Raw genomic sequence first — 15,356 nt, 5'->3', positions numbered from 1 at the left:
AAAACACTTTCTAGGGGGTCAGGGAAAGAACATTACAATACGTTGGTTTATTTAAGATGTAATCCAGACTCCACTTAATTCACTTGATACATTTTGGAGTATGTGTAATTGCTTCACTTAAATTAATCAAAGCACAATTGGCTTTTATCTGGCACAGGTAACACATACCGTGTGGGAACCAGACACATTTGATTTATGCAGTGTTTGTTCAGCTTGCCCCAAGTAGCACAATCTTGTTTTGGATGATAAATTGAGTAAATACAGGAATGGAGCAATAAGGAGGTACATTCCCACTGTGCTTAATTCAGCAAAGGGACACTTCACATCTTATAATGTGCTAAGTACCTCCTTCTCACATATGTAATTGAGAGCGGAGGAAGTCAGCATTTTGCAGGACTGGGTCCAACATATATATACAGCTCCCTTTTATATCAATCTGTGGTATTTATATGATATTGATTTTTGGCATATATAAAATGACAAGATTATAAAGATACAAGTGTCCAGAACAAACCTATACTTTGTATTTTCATGAGGGAATGTGTATGCCCTGGGCTCGTTCTGATTCCTTCTGGAAAGAGATTTCAAAGCCAGGCTCCTGAAACTAAGGATATTCAGTTTGCAGAGACAGAGAGCCTACATCTTTAGTACTTAGTATTGCATGTTGGGTTAAAAAGTACAAGACTCTTGGAATTTTGTTGTTTTTTCTTTTAAGGAAGCTTAGAAAAAAAGTGAACTTTAAACTGAGAGATTAGAGTTTCTAAATGCCGGTGGACAAATAATTGTGATTGCAGGACATTGTTGTGGAGAACCTGTTGTGGTTTCTGTCTAGTAATGGTGCACAAGATAGCATAGCTCTAATGGGATGATATGAAGAAGAAAAAAACTGGCTGAATTTAAAAGAAATCCCCCTAATGGCTGCACTTATGAGATTGACAGGTCACTAGAAAGTAAAGTTGAAGGGCAATCTGGTAGGAGTAGTTGGATAGAGAAGATGATTCCTTTCTTCTCTGATTACTGAGATTAAGTGATCAAACTTTCAATACACTGGTTGCTATAGCAGTAGCTAAGAATATGTATGTGTTTGTGTGGAGGAATAAAGAGCATGACAAAACAAACAAAACATAAGAGAAATATTCTAATTTTAATTGTTTGTTTTAAATTATTCATACATTTTTTCTGAAAATTACTGTTCTGCACATCACTTGAGTTTCAAAAGTTCCCAATTCAAAATTCATGCTCTATTGGGTTACTTAAATTGCATAGTATTGTCTCTATTAGCTGATTGGATGATTTAAGTAACTAAAAAGAGGCAAAAAGTGAGAATGAGGACTTTTATAATTGAATGTTCAATTTAGGTTTTGCTTTTGGAAAATATAAGAGTTAAAAGTTTACTTTTTGCCAGAGTTCATGCTAGTAAAATTTTGGTACTGAATGTTCCCAGGAAGGAAAAACATTTGAGAGTAACAAGTAAAAATGTAATGTGCTTCTGAATATGCAGAAATACTTGTACAATTTATCTAACTGTTTGGTATTGTGTACACCTAATTATAGAATGGTATATGGTATTGAAATTCTGGGTCCACACATGCAAGGTACTAAACAGCCTTAATTCTCAGGTACATCTCTGGGGAGAGAATTTGTTCAACATCCTGAAGGATGATGAGGCATGTGGCTTTTTTTTATTATAGTATACCAATTGATCATTAAAAATAGTTTGCATCAATACCTGTAATTAAGGTTTTTACTTCATTTCACATTTTTTACTTCATTTTATTTAATTTCATGTTGTTTTTTTTCAGGGGAATCCGGTTTCTCCAGATACTTCGCATGCTTCATGTAGATCGGCAGGGTGGCACTTGGAGACTCTTAGGATCAGTTGTTTTCATACATCGTCAGGTACTGGATATTTAAAAATTCCTAACATGTAACCATGACACTTATTTCTTTCTTGGTCTTCAAATCATCTGGTTTAAAATGAACAATTATTGTTGCAAGGTAGAATGAATCACATTCAAAGACAATCACTTTTTTTTTCCTTTTTAAAAAAGGAATACAATCTGGTTGAATGTTTATTTCAGTTTGGTGACTAGTGGACAACAGCAGTGATATTTTCTGAAAATTAGCATTTTAGCTGTGAATAATGATGAAAATTTTTGCAGTTTGATTTTGCAGTTTGATGAAAATACTCCGGCATAATTTATTGAATGCACTTGTGTAGTTTGTTTTGCATATAAAAGTGCTGTCAAGTATGTTCATAGGAAATGTGTTCTAGCCAGGTTATTTTGGCAGGGAAAAAAAAACTCACAACAGTGCAAACTCCTTACATAAACACATCGACCATTTAAATCATTCTTTATTATTTAGTTACTTACACATTGGGGGTTCTAATCTGTGCTATAAATACAAATATTGAATATAGTGTTATAACATGCAGGAAACATTATTTTATCTAAGGATATAGGTTGTGCAATAGAGGTAAATATTTCTATAAATAGCAGCCTGTTTTTGTTAAAGGTTTTACATTTTACCATTACCTTTCCTGTTTGGAAGTTCCTTAAGCTTAAATAATTACATCATGTATAGACTTCAACACAGACTTCACCAAATGAATGATTGAGAGGCCCTTTTTTTAGGGTTAATTTTGAATATTTTTTGGTGAAAATGGATGCTTGTGGTTAACTATATCAGCATAATATTACTGTCATTCTCTCTTACTCATCCAGTCATATCATAGTGGTTCATTCCACACTACAGGTTTCTTCACTTTTACAGTAATTTGTTTCTTTTCCTATGACAATCTGTAAGCTGGCCACTTGAGTCCTGGATCCCTGACCTGTGCTCAGGCCTGTAAGAACCAGTCTAGTGGCTCCGGACAAGCTGGGGACGCTGAGATCAGGGCAGGCAGTGATACAGCTGCTGTCTCACAGTCAGTAGGTTCAGGGCAGGCAGTCCAACAAACTCTGTCCCAAAGTCAGTATGGCCTAGGCCCTGGTTCAGGGCAGGGCTGCAAATAAATGCAGTTCCAGTTATTAAGGCCCAGGCCCTGGTTCAGGTCAGGGCAGCCAAAGCAACAGTTTCCCTCAGCACGAGCAGGGAGGGGGAGATTGCCTCCCGGTATGTGGGGTGGCGGGGGGACGTGGGCCCTCCCTACTTCACCACATCCCAGCCTAGGGCTCTAGCAGTGGCAGTCCTGGCTGCCACTGGGGTCAGCGGGGATCCGGCCTGCAACACACTGACACTCTCTAGAATGTCAGGAGGTCAGACTGAAAGTCGGGGGCTTCCCCTGGACCACTTCCTAATTCCCCTAATTCCCCCTAACTGGCTCCATGCCAGCTGCGGGTCCTCAGGGGTATGGTAATCTGAACCCTTAGGCAGAGTATAGAAGGTCCCAGTGGTCTGGGCCAGTCCTTAGCCTCTTCAAGGTCCTAAGGGCTCTCCTGGCTTTGGAGCAGGCATCTGCTTCCTCCGGCAGCTGTGAACCTACTGAGCTCCCGGGCTGGGCTTTTATGCTCCCTGCCCTGCTACCCTTGGTCTCTGTGGAGTTGAAGGGGCAGGACCCAGCTCTGCCCAGCTGGGCTTGGAGAGGGGTTCTTCCCCCTTGGGGTCAGTGAGTGGGCACCCTTGCTCACTACACAGTCCTTCCTTCACACTCCTTCATATAAATCTGTTCTCCATTTAGTGTAAACAACTATGAACTTCCGCCACAGGTGCCACCTGCATTTACTTTGTCTTCAGCAGAACATTGTTATGTTACCAATGCCTGGGAGCTGCTTAAAGCAAAACACTGAAAATCTATAGTATAGTTATTCTTGTTCCATTACCATTTTTGCTGCACCACAGGTAACTTCAGACCCAACAGGAACTGTATTGAAAAATATTGAATTCCTGATTGAAAAGAAAATCCAAAACAAACAGCCAAAATACCTCAGTCCCACAATCCGACTTTATTCCTATATGATGGGAGCAATTTAATGGTCTATATTCATGTAAGCTTCACTGTTTACCTCTATACTGCATGGATATCCCTATAATGTTGAATTAGACTCCTAAATTATTTTCTCCACATTCACGAGGCTTACTGTGGGAGTTTTTACAGGCAAATTAAAAATGCCATGAAGAACTGAAGACCACAAACCAAATGAATGTGAAGTTCTGTTACACTAGATAAGTGATTATTGAGAGCTATAAGAAGTCTTCATATCTTCATATCGTTAAAAAACTGGAAACAAAGGATATGAATAAATGGGAAGTTTTCAGAGTGGAGAGAGGTAACTATTGGGGTCTCCCAAAGGTCTGTCCTGGGACCAATCTTATTTAATATATTTATAAATGATCTAGAGAAAAGGGTAAACAACGAGGTGGCAAAATTTGCAGATGATACCAAATTGCTCAAACTAATTAAGACCAAAGCAGACTGTGAAGAGCTTCAAAAAGATCTCCCCACACTAAGTGATTGGGCAACAAAATAGCAAACGAAATTTAATGTTGATAATTTTTTCCAATGTGTATTACTTTACATTTATCCCAACTATACATACAATATGATGGAGACTAATTTAGCTACAACTACTCAAGAGAGAGATCTTGAATTATTGTGGTTAGTTCTCTGAAAACATCCATTCAATGTGCAGCAGCAGTAAAAAAGCAATAGAAAGTTAGGAATCATTAAAAAATTAATAGAGAATAAGACAGAGAACATCTTATTGCTTCTATATAAAACCATAGTATGCCCACATCTTGAATACTGCATACAGATGGGTCTCCTCATCTCAAAAATATATATCTTGGCATTGGAAAAGGTTCAGAGAAGGGCAACAAACATGATTAGGGGTTTGGAATGGGTCCCATATGAAGAAAGGTTAAAAAGACTTGGACTTTTCATCTTATAGAAGAGGAGACTAAGGGGGGATATAATAGAGGTCTATAAAATCAGGACTGGTGTGGAAAAAGCGAATAAGGAAAAGTTATTTACTTGTTCCCATAATATAAGAAATAGGGGTCACCAAATGAAATTAATAGGCAGTGGATTTAAAACAAAAGGAAGTTTTTCTTCACTCAGCACAGTCAACCTGTGGAATTCCTTGCCAGAGGATGTCGTGAAGGCTAGGTCTTTAACAGGGTTCAATAAAGAGCTAGATATATTCATGGAGGTTAGGTCCATCAATAGCTATTAGCCAAGATGGGTAGGAATGGTGTCCCTAGCCTCTGTTTGTTTGTAAGTGGGTGACAGTAGAGGGATTAGATGAGGATTACCCATTGTGTTCCCTCCTTCTGGGGCATCTGATATTGGCCACTGTTGGCAGACAGGATTCTGGGTTAGATGGACCTTTGATCTGACCCAGTATGCGTTTTTTTGTTCTTATGTTCTTATCTGTGGTGCTTGACTAAGGAGATAACCCACTGATAAACGAGCAGTTCAGAATCAAACATATTCTTTATTGACATTGGACAAGTGCAGCTGACTTGCAATGAACAGAAGGGAAAACAGAACTCTTGTTTCCCTCTAGTCTGCAATAGAAATCTGGGTTTTAAAGAAGAACAAACAAAAACCTCTGCTTGTTTTTCTTTGCTTTATGCTCTGGTCACAGACTTTTTTTGGTCACTGCTGAACTGATTACTTTTTCAGTACCAAATGGGATCCTAAATCCCTGAAAAGTATAAAAAGGTAAATTATTTGAGTCTCTTTGAAAATAAATGGGCTTGGATGTGTCTGTACCTAGAAAAGCTTACTAAAGATTGAACCAATGCTTTCCATGTGTGTTTCAGTTTTACCTATAGCTGTATTAGTTCACTGAAACCCAATTTTGGCTAGGGCACTCAGCTATTTTCAGCAGGTTGAGCTTATACAAATCTTGATGCCAAAGGCAACAGAACATGAGTCAATATCACATGTGGGGATGGAAAAACTTGGAAAAATCGTGCAGCTCACTGAAAAACTATTAAGTTAACTTATCCAGCTCCAGCTTATGACCTTCTAATCTTAGAGGTTCACTTCTCCCTCATCTTGCTTTGTGAACGGCCATAATGTTTCTAATAGAAGGTCAATTGATAGTTTTTCTAAGAGTTCTCAGTGTTATTATTTGGGATATTTGTCGTTATTAAAATGTGTGTCAGTTTAAAATAACCTATTAATGTTAGCCCCTGAATAATATCTATCACGTTACCCTACATGCAAGTGTGATTTTTTTTTTTTTGCTTTTTTTTTTTTTTGCACACACCCACTAAAAAACTTTTAAGTCATAACAGAAAAGTATTGGATTGCTGTGGGGGAGAAAATAAAAACAGGGTTTTTTTGTTACTCTGTTGGTGTTGCACATTAGATATCTTAATCAAAAGCATTACAGTAAGCTTTGATGTGTGTAAGTGCAAGTCCTGTAATCTTGAATTGTGAATCTGGCCTGCTAGAAGAAAGCAAGCAGAAAAACAAGTAATTTAATTTCTATCTGTTACTTCATCTATAATATATATATATATATATAATAGCAAGAGCCTTGATTTCAGCAAATATTCAGGGAACTTTTTTCACTATATTAGTACAGGCCATTAAATCCTGCTTCTTTATATGTACTTTAGTTCACTTTTGTTGAAATGTTCATATCCTGTCTTATACACCTCTGCTTAGTATTAGGCTGCTGCAACTATTATTTTTAATATGCATAGATACACACACACACACAAACTTGCATTATTTATTTTTAAATATTTGTGTACGTGTTCAGAGTTACTGTTAGAGATGAACAGAAGAAGTGGTGTTTGCTTCCAGATTGAGTTTTGACAAGGGTTCAGGATTTGATGACTAGAGCTCAAGTTTAGAGACGCTGATGCTGAAATGTCATCAGAGTTAGTGAGGATATTTTAGCCACAATGGTGGGAATCTCATGAGAGCTTGCCAACTCCACTTAAAATGATATTGGTCTTCATGATTTTTAAAGCCAATGCTATACATAAAAAAAATTCTCTCCAACTATTGTCTGGTCTCTGGCCTCCATCTGAAGGCAAAAATCAGTGAGAAAGTAGTGGATGTTGTGTTTTGATAACTGGTAAAATCTACCAGTAGCTTGCATGTTTTGTTGTTGGGCTTTGGTTTGAAACAAAAAATGGACAGTGTTAGTGGCACTAATCTGATCATTTCATTCGGTGGGAAGTGATGTCATCTCTTGGGGACAGAAACAAAGGAACTTCCTACTCAATTGCTGTCTAGCACATCTGCCTCCATTAGTTTTTATGACCATTTGCAGCCCAGTGAATTCTGTCTTTCCAAGTGTTAAATGGGCATTGTCATGCTCAAGACTGTCTGCTGTCCTAGACGAAATTCAAGTCTACCACTCCTCTCTTTATAACCTGGATGGCAGAGTTGATCCAGCTGCTGATCTGTCAAATTTGTCTAACTGGAACTGCAACCCGGTTCCTGGGATAACAGTGGAACTCACATTGTGCCTGGCCACCCCTCCAGCCTAATAGAGGTCTAGCTGCTTAGTTTGCCTATAACTAGAGAAACCCATGCCTACAATATCAACAATATCGTAAAATGATAAATGGATGATCACTGTTGAAAGAGGAAAATCTTGAACAAGGTAAGCACAGAAAGCAGCCATAAATCAAGAAAAAACAATGCAAGCTGCAAATATAAAAGAAACGCTTAACAGAGTTTAAAGAAATAAGACCAGACATATAAAGTGTATTATCTCTTATCCAAAGAGAGGCAACAGAGATAGTGGAGGGGAGGTTGGCCATAATGGAACAATGAACTAGTGAAGATTCAGATCTGACTTGCTCAACTAACACATTAAGTAGCTAGAGCTGAGAAAAGGACTTATAGGTAAAGTTGGATGCTACTAAAAACTGAGACTATAGGGGAAAAACTCTGGACTAATGGATTACCATAGAGACAAGAACCCATTTTGGTTTGTGCAAAAGTTGATTAGATACGCCGAATTTGGATTATCTAAGTGAAGTTTCGATGGACGGCACATGTAGAGTCTTGACTCCTGATGCTACAAAAATAGGTGTCTTGGGGAGGATTCCATTTCCACCAGATTTTTTTTCTATACAGCAGCTAAGGGAGCTGAAAAGAAGTTGCATTAAGATAACAAAATCCTGATCTTGTAGGAACTCTCCTCCATGAAATTTAGCTTTGGATGCTAGGATAAGACAGGACAGAAGAATAATCGGAGCAAAATGCCTATTCTGAATAGAAGGGTCCTTTATTAGACTGTTTTTAAATTTTTTTAAAACCATTTTTGTGGTATTGGTGACACAAAAGAAAGAAGAACAATTCTTTTGAATCCAAAATGGTGACTAGAAGAACAAGCGAAGAATTGCAGAAAACTAGAGATGAGGTAAGTAGTAAATTTTATTATTCAGTCTACATGCAGGTGGCAAAGATAAAATAAAAATTATTACTAAGGTCAAGAAAACATAAATTAACATCCAATCTCTCAGGCAAGACAAAGTAAATGTGGATGAAATCTCAGATCGTCTTTAAAATGTTAATTAAAGTTTGAGGTAGAAGGCAATAATTTACATCCTTGAAAAATAATCAGTCTGAAAAAAATATTTAGAGTTAAGCATTCTATATATGCTTGTGGTTAATTTATTAGCAACATATCATTAAAGTTGGTTATTCCTATATGACTAAATCTATAATGACATTACATTGCTGTTATAAACAGATTATTCAGGAAAAGTGTTGGGTATTTCACTATGTCTAATACTGCAAAACATTTTATTAGATTACTAATGAGTTTTAGCTGTTGTACCTTTTCTGAGATACAATAAATGACAAGAAAATGAAATAAAATATTATGTAGACCCAAGAAACTTGATCAATGCTGATAGTGGCATCAGAAATGAGGTTAGAAGGAGAAGTGCTTTAGCAAGAAGTGCTGCACAATTGATGAAATTATGCACTGATAAAAATATTACATTTGGTACCAAGAATGGAAATGTATTAAACAAGTGTGTTGCTCTACAGCCTAGAAGCAGCTGCATTAAATGAATCAGATGGTTGGAGACAGTAAGGATGAGTTCTTTGGAAGAGGGCAGATGTAAATTGGCATGACTTTAAGATAAACCAAGTTAGAAGAAAAGGAGGATGAGAAACCTGGGCACAGGATTGGCTGCCATTGAAAAAGATTACAAGGGTGGGGACACATTAAAGATAGACATGATAGGACATGAAAGAGACTAATAGAAATGCAACCAAGGTGAGTCAGGTCCAGAGGCTGACTTCAGAGCAAATGGTGGGACATCATATGCAGGGACATGAATGGAAGAACAAGCCATGCACAGGAATGAATGGTGATGCTGTCCTCCCCATGCCTGGTAATATGCTTTGAGATGCAAAGAAGAGACGAATATAATGTAAATAAATTATGTACTCTAAGGGTACGTCTAAACTACATGGCTCCATCGACGGAGCCATGTAGATTTGTTGTTTTGGCAAAGGTAAATGAAGCCGCGATTTAAATGATCGCAGCTTCATTTACATTTACATGGCTGCCGCGCTGAGCCGACAAACAGCTGATCAGCTGTTTGTCAGCTCAGTGCGCTAGTCTGGACGCTCCCCTGCCGACATCAAAGCCCTTTGTCACAGCCCTGGTAAACCTCATCCCACGAGGAATAATGGGGCTGCCGACAAAGGGCTTTGATGTCGGCAGGGGAGCGTCCAGACTAGCGCGCTGAGCGGACAAACAGCTGATCAGCTGTTTGTCGGCTCAGCGCAGTAGCCATGTAAATGTAAATGAAGCCGCGATCATTTAAATCGCGGCTTCATTTACCTTTGCCTATGTGTCTAATTTACATGCCTCTGACGACAGAGGCATGTAGTCTAGACACAGCCTAAGAGTGAGGTAGGATTTAAAAGGTATTAATTTTTGGCATATCACCAAGGTTGGCCAGTGACTTTGCAAAGTCTTATGTCTATTTTTAACTGTCAAAATAATCTACTGAGACCATTTGGTCTTGAATGACTTAATCTTGAAGCAAACAAAAAGCTCTTCATTGACTCATCTTTTTTAATGGAAGTAATTTTGCATTATGAACTAGCTGACAATGTCTTTTTAACACTGCCATAGCACAACACTGCCATGATAATGCCTTTCAGCCAAATATGCTGGTATGTAAACCAACAAAGTTACTGGTTTCAAACTGGAAAGTACATAACTTAAGCTTTCCGTGCTATTTCCTTTCTTTTGTGATAGGAACTCATAACCACTCTCTACATTGGATTCTTGGGACTGATCTTCTCTTCCTATTTTGTCTATCTTGCTGAGAAGGATGCAGTGGATGAAGATGGAAGAACAGGTTTCTCCAGCTATGCTGATGCCCTGTGGTGGGGTGTGGTAAGTCATCGATAGCAAAGCACGTGCCCTGTCTCTTTGTCCACTCTCATGCAAGATGGACCATGGACATAAATAGCAATTATTTTCTTCAGTAAAGATTTATTTATATGCAAAATCAGGCCTTCTATTTATAATCGATAATTGAGAAGGGAAATTTTACTTGAAAAAAGTAAACTTGATAAAACTAAAATATTTCAGTGCTAAAGAATATTATGGAGGCTAAGTAGTGACCATGTGGTAAAAGCTTTTGTTGTGTTTTGTACTTAAAGTAAGAATTAAATCCTTCTTTTAAAGAGTGAAAAAAAATCTTGAAATTTTACATTCCCTTCTGAGCCCAAATGAATTTTCAGGTCTCTTTCTTTTCTTTTTTTTTCATCTAAAAAAGAAACATTCTTTTAAGTAAGTTCCCTCTTATAAATCTAAGCCAGGATGTTTCATTATTCAGATATCTCTAGCTATACCAATGTACTGACAGCCCCAAAGCATGTGTTTGGATGTCAGTCATGTAGACTACAATACAAACTGCATATTCTAAAAGATGACATTTGTCATAACATGGAATAGTTCCTTTGAGAGTAGTTGACAGAATCGTCCAGATCCATCAGCCATTTTGGCCTCGGAGAAGAAGGTTTGGGGCTGCCGGTAATGATCAATAACTGGTGTTGTTTAGGGGCATGAATGCCCCGTTGAGTGGAGAAGAAAACGTGTAGTTATGTGGGGAGTGAAGAGAACAGGTATCAGTGAGCTAAGGTACCAGGATTATGCTCCTCTAGCCATGTTCCTCAGATTAATGACTCAGGTCTGGGAAATGTCTCTCCTCTGCTCACCAGCAGCCTAAGTCTGATACACCACAGGTGCTCCTGAGGCACCCTTTCCTACTGGCAAATTTCATGTAGTGGATGACCTGGGAGTGCCAGTGTGACAAACCAGAGGAAGTTGACAAATTAGGTCTGGTGATAGAAGGTGACATACCTTGAGTATGATGACGAGATATTACTGGGCAATTTTTGGGTGAAGACTCAAAGCCACTAGCTCCCAAATATACTTCCCCACTTGCCCATTCAGCCCTTACACATGCACTGTCTATTCTTCCCTCTCCAACCATGCTGTAAGCAAAACCTTAATTCCCACCTCATACTTTCCATTGACAAGTAACCTCTCATGCACTTTTACAGTGCATACATGTATATATATAACAGATGTTACATTTGCTGTGTTTATGACACAAGCCAAGATCTACCGCCTCGCCCCTTCCTCGAAGCCCCGCTCCTTCCTTGAAGCTCCGCCCTCTCTATTCACCTCCTCTCCATCACTTGCTATCCCCAACCCTTATACTGCTGCTTTTTTCCCCAATTCTTCTGTAGGAAGAAGTTTTTCCAATATTTGGCCTGTCTAGCCTGGACCGAATGTGAGAAAAACCCCTTATTTTGGAAGCCCCCTTATTCCTTGTGGAAAGAGGAATATAGAGGTGACCGAAAGATCATGTTTTCTCTTCCACTAAAAGAAGTGGAAGAACAAATGCATCCGTGAATGCAAAAGAGTTTTTCTGGGATATCTCCGGAATCCTGAAAAACTCCTGCAGTCTAGCCGTAACCTTGCTGGGTTGAGACAGGATGTGTAGGCTCTGGGGTGAGAATGAAGGATTTGGTTGTGGGAAGGGGTGAGAGGTGTCAGTTCTGGGAGGAAATCTGGATGCAGGAGAAGGTGTATAAGGGGACACTGGCTCGGAGAGAGGGCACCAGGCCGGTCAGATGTAGGGTAAGGGTACTAAGTAAGCCACAGACTTCTGGATGTGAGGGTTCGGGAATTTGGGTGGGGTATGTGACAGGCTCAGGGCAGGGGGTTCCAGTGTATGATAGCCTCCGATGTAGGTCCTGGGGGAAAGGGGAGCGCAGGAGTGTTATGATGCTGTGGACAGATGGGTTCTTAGCCCCAATTTGGGGTTTGTTGGCCAGGCTTCATTTTTAAATAAAATACTGTGTCAAACAAAAAAGTTTCTGCATTGTCTTTATTTCTGAAAAGGGCAGGGAACCTGTCTTGAGTCAGGGGTCACTGACCCAAGAAAAGTCAGTTGGGGCCACACAAATGAGGTGCGAAAAAACCCTTCTCCACTCCCTCCCCCCAAGCTTCACTAATGTGGCCCCAACTGTGTTGGTGGGAACAGGGGACATAGTACTGGGGAAGGATGCTAGTGGGTGCTTTGGCAGGGGACAGGGTGCCAGTGGGGACAGAGTTCTGTGGCTTGGGACAGGGGAATGGGGACAGAGTTCAGGGAGTGGGGATGGGAATGGGGACAGTTCTGTTGCTGGGGACAGGAGAGTGGGGACAGAGTTCTGTGGCTAGGGAGAGGGAACTGGGCAGTGGGAATGGGGGAGTGGGAGCAGGAGGTGGGGGGGAGGAAGTGGAGGCAAAGAGTCCCCTGCATCTGCCTCCTCCCAGGATTCACCCCACCCCACGGGAAGTCAGCATGTGCCTCTTCGGGGCCCAACTCACCCTCCAGTGCAGGGAAGCCCCATGCGAACCTGCCCCAGGGCCGATCCCCTTCCCCCCGCGCAAGGAAACCCCACACGTGTGCCTGCTCCGGGGCTGACCCCCCCCCAACGCAGGGACTGACCCCCCCCTGCACGTGCCTGCCCCGGAACTGACTCACCCCTCCTGTGTGGTGCAGGGAGCCGATGCTCCCTCCTGCAGTACACCCGGCAGAGCAGCTAGTGCACTTCCAGAATTGCCGGATGTGGCGCTAAGCTGCGGGACTTGCGTCCATCCCCGGGAAGCCGACACTACCTCCATTTTCACTTGAGGTAGGTAGTGGGGCTTCTTGGGGGTGGGAGGGAAATGGGGGCAGGGCGGACAGGATGCCTCGTGATCGACTGGTCAAGGCCTTGCGATCGACCAGTTGATCACGATCGACCTGTTGGTGACCACGGGTCTACACCGAGGTTCCAATGTTAGGAATATTCCCGGTAATCACACCTGTTGTTTTGAGAACCTAACAAGATCGTTGATACATTGCATATTTTCCCAGATCCAATAATTAGCTTGTTGATACTTTGCATATTTTCCCAAGCCAAATAATTAGCATTATCAGGTGGGAAACATTCATCATAAATAGCTATGTGATCTTCCCAAACACTCCTGCACTCCCATGCCAGGTGGCTGGCCTTGGGACCTGTTCCAGAACTTGTTGAAAGTCAACAGTGCATTCCTACATCTTTGAGAATAACAAAAGAATAATAAGAAGCAAAAAGCACAAATGGCTGCCTAGAGCATCCAGACCTGTAAGAAAATGCAGGCACAAAAGGAACAATTGTGGTACACTACCTAATTTCCTCGCCCTCACAATCGTCTTTTGCATTTCCACTACATTATCATACTTAGTTTGTAGCATACACTAAGCATCCAAGAAATGTACTTCAATAAAATGAAATACCCTGACCAAAAAAACCCCACTCTGAAATAATCTGACGGGGAAAAATAGTGGTCCACAAAGATAATCATTTGTTTAAATCTCCCTAAAGACATATATGGTACAAAGTTTATAAGGCATTTAAACCCTTGTGTGAGTGGGCATTAAACAACCTCTACTCAATGGGGCTTAAGAAAACATTTTCCATAAATACAGATTACGGTTTTGGTATTTATTTATTTTTAGCAAAGGTCAAACAAGTCCGCACCTTTTTACACTGACATCCTGAGAGATCATGTCTATGCTGAGGACACTTTCACTATAATCAATTCCTACTTGTTTTACAACAGTTCAGTTGAACTAGTGTTCAAAATAGGGAGGGGTGCATGGTTGTTCAACAAATTTTAGCAACAATTTTTACCACTATATATATAAAAAAGTAAATGTTAACAAAATAGTGTTAGAAGACAGTTTTGCTGTGGGAGTCTCAACAACATTAAGGCTCCTACCAGAGCTAGCATGAGTTTTGCTGATTTTGTGAGAAGCTTTTAAATTCCTCCAGTGTTGTCAATCCAAAAAGGTTAGGAGCAACATGTGAACTGGTGTGTGTGTGTGTGTGTGTGTGTGTGTGTGTGTGTGTGTGTGTGTGTGTGTGATAAATATGGATGAACAGTTCAACATATTGTAATTGTTGAAGGATGCTGATCTGTGTTGTTGTGAAATTTGGACTGTTTAGCTATGGTCTAATAAGGTTTTCTGTTACTGTGGTATATAAATACCTCCGTAAGAAATAAACACTAAAACATCCCTGTCTTTTAGCCGGTGGTAGGAATTTGTTTACAGAATTAAATCCAATTTTCTAGCATGAGTAACTGTTTTGGAATCTACGGGCTAGATCCTGCAGTCCTGACAGAATAAAGGCTACAGAATCAGGGCTTAAAAGAGTTCAAATCTCTTCATATGAGCATCTTTTGCAAATATTCTTAATTACACGTTAATACATGAAAACTGCGAAAATTTTCAACAGAAAAGGAGACATTTAAAATGTAGTACTAATTGGTACTTGTTCTAAATAGGTACATGCAGACTTCCACCTATTTTTAAAGTGTTTATATATTACACAAAGTGGTCCGGGATTTTTCTGTAAAAATCTACTTGAGTTATATAATCTATCTATCTATTTGTCCTTGGGTCTCCTAATGGAGCATAGGGCCTCCACAGTCATTCTCCATCTCTTGCAATCCTTAGCGATAGTCTTGATTTGATCTCTCGTTAAGCCAGCTGCTTTTACTTCGTCCAGAAAAGCAGCTTATTCCCCAATGGCGTTTGTGGTCAACTAAGGGTCATCGGTATGACAGTGTCCTTTCGGGTTTGACTGTTGTACATCATAAGCTTCCACTGAGGAGCCCTTGGTCTTCCCTGGACTGAGATGATTTTGATTTTGAACGATGTAGAGGTTTCTGTAACATAATATTTTTTATGGGGATGAGTTGTTAGCCCATCACCCAACCCCTAACCTGGAGGACCAGGGAATTGCTTTTTGTCTGGGCTCTACCCATCAACCTGTCTGGCTTGGGTTGCCCTACCAGGAACACTAAGCTCCC

General features: G+C 40.1%; 1 protein-coding gene across 1 annotated transcript in view; it reads left to right on the top strand.

Annotated features, from left to right (window-relative positions):
- The first annotated feature begins 1,808 nt into the window (after window positions 1-1,808).
- LOC102453877 (potassium voltage-gated channel subfamily KQT member 1-like) overlaps window positions 1,809-15,356 on the top strand; it is a 655,800-nt gene continuing 642,252 nt past the window's right edge. The window contains exons 1-2 of the mRNA XM_075901205.2: window positions 1,809-1,899; window positions 10,206-10,346. Coding sequence (XP_075757320.2) covers window positions 1,831-1,899; window positions 10,206-10,346 — 210 coding nt within the window. The 5' untranslated portion in view covers window positions 1,809-1,830. The remainder of the gene's footprint in view (window positions 1,900-10,205; window positions 10,347-15,356) is intronic.

Source organism: Pelodiscus sinensis, chromosome 1, assembly GCF_052426305.1.
Source record: "Pelodiscus sinensis isolate ZL-2025 chromosome 1, ASM5242630v1, whole genome shotgun sequence".
In the NCBI taxonomy this organism is placed as follows: domain Eukaryota; kingdom Metazoa; phylum Chordata; order Testudines; family Trionychidae; genus Pelodiscus; species Pelodiscus sinensis.
Note: the sequence above shows the minus strand (reverse complement) of the source record. Positions and strands in the feature narration are given on the sequence as shown.